Source organism: Impatiens glandulifera, chromosome 3, assembly GCF_907164915.1.
Source record: "Impatiens glandulifera chromosome 3, dImpGla2.1, whole genome shotgun sequence".
Classification (NCBI taxonomy): Eukaryota; Viridiplantae; Streptophyta; class Magnoliopsida; order Ericales; family Balsaminaceae; genus Impatiens; species Impatiens glandulifera.
This window is the reverse complement of record NC_061864.1, coordinates 56765507-56773220: the sequence shown is the minus strand read 5'-3', so window position 1 is coordinate 56773220 and position 7714 is coordinate 56765507. Positions and strand designations below refer to the sequence as shown.

General features: G+C 33.2%; 1 protein-coding gene across 1 annotated transcript; it reads right to left on the bottom strand.

The window, feature by feature from the left end:
* Positions 1 to 5281: 5281 nt before the first annotated feature.
* Positions 5282 to 7489, bottom strand: LOC124932590 (geraniol 8-hydroxylase-like). The gene is made up of 2 exons (XM_047473245.1): positions 6611 to 7489; positions 5282 to 5922 (listed from the first exon to the last, which is right to left on the bottom strand). The coding sequence occupies exons 1-2, from the start codon at positions 7487 to 7489 to the stop codon at positions 5302 to 5304; spliced, it is 1500 nt and encodes a 499-aa protein (XP_047329201.1). The 3' UTR covers positions 5282 to 5301.
* Between the last annotated feature and the right edge of the window lie 225 nt (positions 7490 to 7714).

Below are 7714 nucleotides of genomic sequence, written 5' to 3'. Positions count from 1 at the left end.
CATATTTTAATATGTCATTTTAACCATATTTTACAATTAGTTTGACAAATGTGAAGGATAATTCTAAAATGTCAACTAGAATATTAAACGAGAAAAAGGTCAAGAACTCTTGTACTTACATTCATATTGAAATTTACGATTATCTTTCTTGTTTGGATTAGACAAAGAACACATAAAGTTCTTCATTAGTATTATTTTCTTAAACTAAATACATTTCACCTTCAACAAATGTGTAGAATAACTTGACCGTGATAGGTTGATCAGTCAGGAAATCTGCAACAACGCTTCCTTTAATGGATTTTTTTGAACTGTGTATACAATATCATATTTAGAGATCATCATCATCCATTTAGAGAGTCTGGGAAACAACAACGTTCGTTGAAATAGATAATTGATTGGATCCAATCTAGATACCAACTTGATAGGGTGAACTTGCATATAGTGTCTTAGTCTTTTGATGACCCATGCAAGTGCCCAACATACTTTCTCAGGTGTTGAATAGTTCAATTCGTACCCAATCATTCTTTCTCTAAGGTAGTGGACAATGATTTTGAGTTTATCCTCGTTTTCTTGAGCCAATATGCAGCCCATAACCGAATTTGTCACTGTGAGATAGAGAATTAATGGGACACTGGGCTTTGGTGGCATAAGGACTAGTGGTGACTTTAGATAGTCTTTGATTTTGTCAAAAGCTTGTTGACAAATTTCATCCCATTGAAATTTATTATCCTTTTTCTGTAGCTTAAAAAGAGGATCACAAGTGAGAGTCAGTTTGCTGATGAACCGACTGATGAACTGGATTTTTTCGAGGAAGCCACAAACTTCTCTCTCATTTCGAGGAATATGAATAGTCGTAATTGCCTCGATTTTGGAGGGATCGACTTTTATTACGCGTTGGGTAATGAGAAATCTTAGCATCTTACTAGAGGAGACTCCAAAAACACACTTCTTCGGGTTCAATCGAAGCTAATATTTTCGAATTCTTTGCAAGAATCTGTCTAAGTTGGGAATATGTCCCTATCTATCCTTAGAATTCACGATCTTGTCGTATATGTAGACTTCCACCTCTTTGTGGATCATATCGTGTAAGATCATCGTTACTACTCGTTGATAGGTAGCCCGACGTTTTTGAGACCGAAGGGCATGACACTGAAATAGAACATGCCCACCTCCGTGATGAAGATAGTTTTCTCTCTTTATCTTCTTCAGCGATCAGGACTTGGTTGTATCCTAAGAATCCATTCATGAAAGACAATAGTTGATTTCTAGTTGCATGATGGACCAGAATGTCGATATGAGGTAAAGGAAAGCTATCAATATGACTGACTTTGTTTAGATCGCGGTAGTCTACACACACGCGCATCCTTCCGTCCTTCTTCAAGACGGGAACCATATTGGCTATCCATGTGGAATAGTCCACAGTTTCGAGGAACTTTGCTACCAACTGTTTTTTGACTTCATTCTTAACCTTGGTAATAACCTCAGTTTTCATCCATCTTAACTTTTGTTTGACGGGTTTGGCCTCTAGATAGAGGGGTATCTGATGTCGAACGATGGCAGGATTCACTACGGGCATATTCTTGTAAGACCAAGCGAACACGTCTTTATTGGTCTTGAGAAACTCTATCATCTCATGACGCTCGGTGTCATTCAGACTTTGTCCAATCAACACGATTTGAGGATCGTTCTGCGTATTGAGGTTTATTTCGATTATCGTTTCAGCTGCTGAAAGGATTTCGTCCTCATGTTCTAAGAAGTTCTTCATTTCAAAATTAAATTCAGACTGAAATGAAACATCATCATCTGAAACATATTCGAAACTATACTATGGAGTTTTATTGGATGCTTAATTACAAAAAGAAGATGACATCTCATCAGGATTGTCAATACAAATGTCTTTATTTATTACGACATTAGACACTTGCTTACAAACTAGTATTTCACATAATAGAAGGGGAATTGTTATCATCAACTTTCAGATTAACTTCAGGAGTCATGTTAGTTGACGGCATGTTTGCGGAATCATTCTTAAAATCTTTTCTAAGGTTTCATGCCAATAAGTAGACATTTTTCTAAGCATATTATAAAACTAATACTTTGTTATAATTTAGGTAACAGACACAATCTTATTGATGGATTACTATAATTAAAATGGAAATCCTATGAAGCATTGAATTAATATTGAGTGAGTTATTTCTTGTTTTAACAAAACAATTTTGAGAGGTATGTGTCTTCATAGGAACACCTAGATGTCGACACAAAGAAACAATGGAAACATAATTTCGGGGATGAGTCCTCGGTCAAATGGACATATTTTAGCAAAGATCGTGCATTTGAATGCATTCCTCCCAAATAAAATAATTTGGATGGAGTTTCATAATTTTACAAAAGCAGTAAAGAAACACTCTACCTCCATAAAGAGATGTTTATATTTGTCCATATAAGTAGCTGCTCAAACTAACTGTATCACTCCAAATCTGGGTCGACATAAATTGTGAGAAAAATAGGCTATAAATACCCTAGGCAACAACTAGATTAGAAAAACTACACCCTAAAAATATCTATAAGCTATTAGTATTTCTCTTTTGGAAAAATCTGTTAGCTTTTCACTTCAAAAAAACTCAAACACATTTGAGAGGGCATGTCAAAGTAATAATATTTTGAATTATTAACTTTCTAAAACATCTCATCAATCATGGTCTTGTCTTCCAACCACTGATCAACCTTATCCTCTAATGTTTTTGAACATTATATGGAGAATTAGATAAATGCAAAATGGCATGGTCCCAAAATAATAAGGTCTATTATCAACCCCAAGATAACAAATTAATAATTAAATATTATAGTTATGTTTGTTATAGAGACTATATTAAATATCTACATTCTTTTCGTATTTTAATTAAATGACTATAAGTTGTATCTCAAAAAAAAAAAACATATACATTTATTTATATTAGGATGAGCCTGGGCATGATGAAGTCAAACTTATACTATGAGCCACTCATTCAATCTAACTATTCTTTTTAAGGAGATTAAAATCATGTTAACTTCAACTCTTCAAATTAAAATCTCTCAAAATAATTCTTGAATTTTAGGTTTTCTTTGGTGTTGAGAAAGGACTCTACATCCTTATCTCTTGGAGATGGTTCTTCTGCATTATATTACTACACTATTCTCAACTTTCAAGATGTAGATTCTTCAATTTGTACTTGCATCTTTTTTTATGAGTAGAGTTTATTTACAGATAGAGCACTGCCTTGAAAATCTCAAATTGATGGATAAATTTAATATTATACCTATATATATAAAATCAAGCTTTGAGACTTCACTCCGGTAGGCCAATACATATGATTGCGCATGGGATGACCAATTTAAAAAAACAAAAATTCAGTTCTGCAATGTGGGTTATACTTTATTAAGAGTTTTCATCCAACCTTTTATCCCACAAATTGGATATACTAGATATTGAACTGGTTGATCATATTTTAGATATCAAATTCTTTAAATCCAATCATTTATATTTTATATATTTATTTAAACTAGTTTTAATCAACTTTATTATTTTTCATGATCAGTTAATTAATTGGTGAAGAGTAAAGACAATAAAGGTGTGTTTGATAACCTGGAATTGTCATTGGAATTGGAGGGTCCAATTTCAATTCTGATGTTTGTTGAACACTTTAATATTAAAAATTGGAATTGGAATTAAAATTCCAATGGAATTCAATATAGTGTAATTTGATAGTTCTCAATTTTAATCTTTTTAGATCGGAATTGTAATTCCAAATTAACACGTTTTTCACGTTTATGACATATTTAACATGTTTTTCATACATTAAACACGTTTATTACGTTTATGTCACGTTTAACACGTTTAACATGTTTTCATGTTTTTGGCATGTTTAACACGTTTTTTGCACGTTTAACATGTTTTTGGTACGTTTAACAAATTTTGACACATTTAACACGTTTTCATGTCCTTGACACGTTTAACACATTTAACACGATTTTCGTGTTTTTGACACGTTTAACATATTTTTCACATTTTGGCACATTTTGCACGTTTTGACACATTTAACAAGTTTTTCACATATTTGGCACGTTTAACACGTTTTTGACACGTTTAACACGTTTTTCATGTTTTTGACACGTTTAACACGTTTTTAACACATTAAACATGTTTACCATGTTTTTGGCACGTTTAACACATTTTTGACAAGTTTAACACGTTTCTGACACGTTTAATACAGTTTTTTTTACGTTTTGACACGTTTACCACATTTTTGTCACGTTTTGGCACGTTTAACAAGTTTTTCACATATTTGGCACATTTAACACGTTTTTGACATGTTTTTATGTTTTTAACACGTTGAAAGCGTTTTTAACACATTAAACAAATTTATCATGTTTTTGGCACGTTTAACACGTTGTTGACACATTTCATATGTTTTTTTACGTTTTTGACACATTTGACACATTTTTGACACGTTTAACACTTTTTGACACGTTTAACACATATTTTGCACGTTTAACAAGTTTTTCACTTATTTGACACGTTTAACACATTTTATATATGTTTAACACATTTTCATATTTTTGACATGTTTAACATGTTTTTAACATATTAGACACGTTTATCATGTTTTGGGCATTTTAAACATGTTTTTGATACGTTTAACACGTTTTCACGTTTTTGGCACATTTAACACGTTTTGGTATATTTAACACATTTTTGGCACGTTTAACACGTTTGATTAACTTTGACACATTTACCACAATTTGACATGTTTAATACGTTTTGACCCGTTTAACACACTTGTGACATGTTTAAAACATGTTAAATATGCTAAAACTGTGTTAAACATGTCAAAAATGTGAAAAATAGAACTTATGGGGTGGGTATTATAAAAGGATTTTTAAAGAGTACAAAACACTCCCCCACATCTTTGACTGGGAAAAGAAAAGAAACAAACAAATGGTAAATTTATAGATGATTGTCAAATCCCAAAAAATATTGTTCATGTGCATGAGTTTATTTGCCAAACTTATAATAACACAAAAGTAGTAAAAGTTTCTTGATTGCATAGTTGTCCAAATTACAAGAATTAACAGTAATATTGTATTACAAATACTCACCATGGCACATTACACAAACATACTAGTAACTTAAATGGAAGAAATAGAATAATAAAAACATAATTAGAAGTTGGAACCATTTACTCTTGATTTCATATTTAAATATTTTGATTTAATTATGAATAAAATTCCCTTTAACCCTCAATTCCAACTTCAAATGCTCAATTACTTATATAAATCTGGATTAGAAAGCCTTGGTGTGGGTATTGCAACAAGAGATTTCTTATTCTTTAGCACAAACCCAAACTTTTCTTCCAAATCTACTTTCTCGCCGTGAGACACTTTCCACTCGAAAGAGTGAACGAGCGAGGCCAACAAGAGCAAAAACATTATTTCTGCTAGCTGAATGCCCACACAGATTCTTCTGCCGGAACCAAATGGAAAGTAGTTAAAGTCATTTCCAGTATAGTCCCATTTTGAATTCATAAACCTTTCAGGATCAAACATAAGTGGGTCCTCCCAAATCGAAGGGTCCCGATGAATTGCCCAAACATTGATGAATACACAAGATCCCTTGGGAATTGTGTATCCACAAATAGTGGAAGACTCAGTAGGACATCGTGTACCAAGGAGAGGCACACCCGGGTGTAAGCGTAGGGTCTCTTTCATGATTGCGTACAAATAAGGTAATTTTCTAAGGTGTGATTCCTCAACCATATTGTTTGTTCCCACCACGACTTCTAATTCTGTTTGCGCTTTCTTCATCACATGGGGATTATTCATCATCTCAGCCATTGCAAATTCTACCATGTGCGATGTTGAATCCGTCCCTCCAATAATCATATCCTATCAGAGAATAAACAAGTATAAATGCTAACAGGAATGTATTAACCAAGTGTATCATGGTTCTTCATTACCATTTACCATCTTTTAATCATGATCTAGAAATATTTTTATTTATAATGCCATAATTAGATGCATACATAATGAAAAGGGTATTTATTATATTGACACAAGGGATACAACTCCTTATCTTGCCCAAGTTATTATAATATTACAAATGGGGTATATATATGTTGATCATGTTGCAATAAATTATGTATGTTTTTTTTTTTAATTTCCATGATCTAGGTACTTAAATGTTCATCTATCTCTCTTTGTCTCAAATTCAAAAGACTGGCGAAATTATTTTTCTCATTATTATCCTCATCTAGTCATCTATCATTATTTCCCAAATAACATTAAACCACTTCAACTTATTACTATCTATAACATGCAAATAAAAATACCTAACACCACCACTTGACCATGCACAAATGAAATTTTTTGTATATTTGGCTTCTCAGCACACTAAAATCTTCTCTATAACAAGCTGGAAACAAAATAATGGTTTGAAATTCAATTTTTTTTCACCATAGTTTAAGTTGAATGTCCCTAGTCTCATAAAGAATAATGTTGGTGTATTACCAAAATGATTCCTTTCGGATTTGTTTGATAAATTTAATTTATTATGATAGAGCATATAGATTCATACCATTAATATTGCTTTAAGATGAGTCATGGTTAGAGGGGTTTTATCATTTCCTCCTCCTTTTCTCAAATTCAAAAGAACTTGAAGAAAATCTTTCTTCTCATTATTATCATCCTCTCTTGTCCGTTCATCTATCACCAATTCAAAAAAATTATCAAACCTTTTCATCAATCTCTTCATCTTTTTCTCAATACCTTGCAAGTCAAATATAGCTAGACTTGGGATGAAATCTGATATATTTGTTTTTCCCATCATCGTCGTCACATCTTTCACAAGGAGTCGGAACTCAGTCCGAAGACCCCTTTTCGTCATCTCATCTCCCCACAATATCGTGCTTATTGCATTCAGCACCGTCATGAATACCTCTTCCTCAACATCCACCGATAACATTCTCTGGACCCAAATGTTATTGACCATCTTTTGAATCTCCCTCTTTCGGATTTCATAGACAAAATCCACCATGGGTCCATTGAGCAACTCTCGAGTGAAGACTTTCCTTAGCATCCGCCACTCAGGTCCACTAGGGCTCCACAAAATGTCAGAGCCACAGTAGAACCCTACTTTACCAACAATAGTGATGTCTCTGTTGGCAAAGATGATGTCTTTATCTTTGAGAACTTCTCGTGCCACAGAGGGAGTGGAGATGACAATGGCGATCTTTTTCCCAAGCCGGAGGGAGAAGATTGGGCCATAGGTCTTGGCCAAGACAGTGAAGTAAGAGTGAAGCTCGGGATGTAGGAAAGGAAGGCTCCCAAAAAGGGGTAGCCCCATCGGTCCAGGAGGAAGCGACAACGCTTGTGACTTTTTGGAGAACTTCTTAAGTAGAAGTGAAGTAAACCATATCAAAATCAGTATGGAGATCAAAGAGTTTAATAATGCCATTAAATGACAGAAGAAAATATATCATGCATGTCACTGAAATGTAGAGAAGATGAAGGCTATTTATAAACAAAATAAGCAACAACAAATTACTAATGTGAAGCTTATGGAGTCTTGTTTGGAATGAAGACAAAAGAACTGTCACGTGATTGCACGTCATGGGATATATTATTAAGCCAACATTTCCAAAGAAATAATCTTTTATATTAAGATTTTTATTAAGCATAT

What these genes read in the sequence shown, in the direction of transcription:
- LOC124932590 (XM_047473245.1), bottom strand. Translation starts at nt 7,489, where the DNA reads ATGGCATTATTAAACTCTTTGATCTCCATACTGATTTTGATATGGTTT. An exon ending in ATCTTAAAGCAATATTAATG is followed by an intron (nt 5,923 to 6,610) that starts GTATGAATCTAT and finishes ATTCTCTGATAG; the next exon opens with GATATGATTATTGGAGGGAC.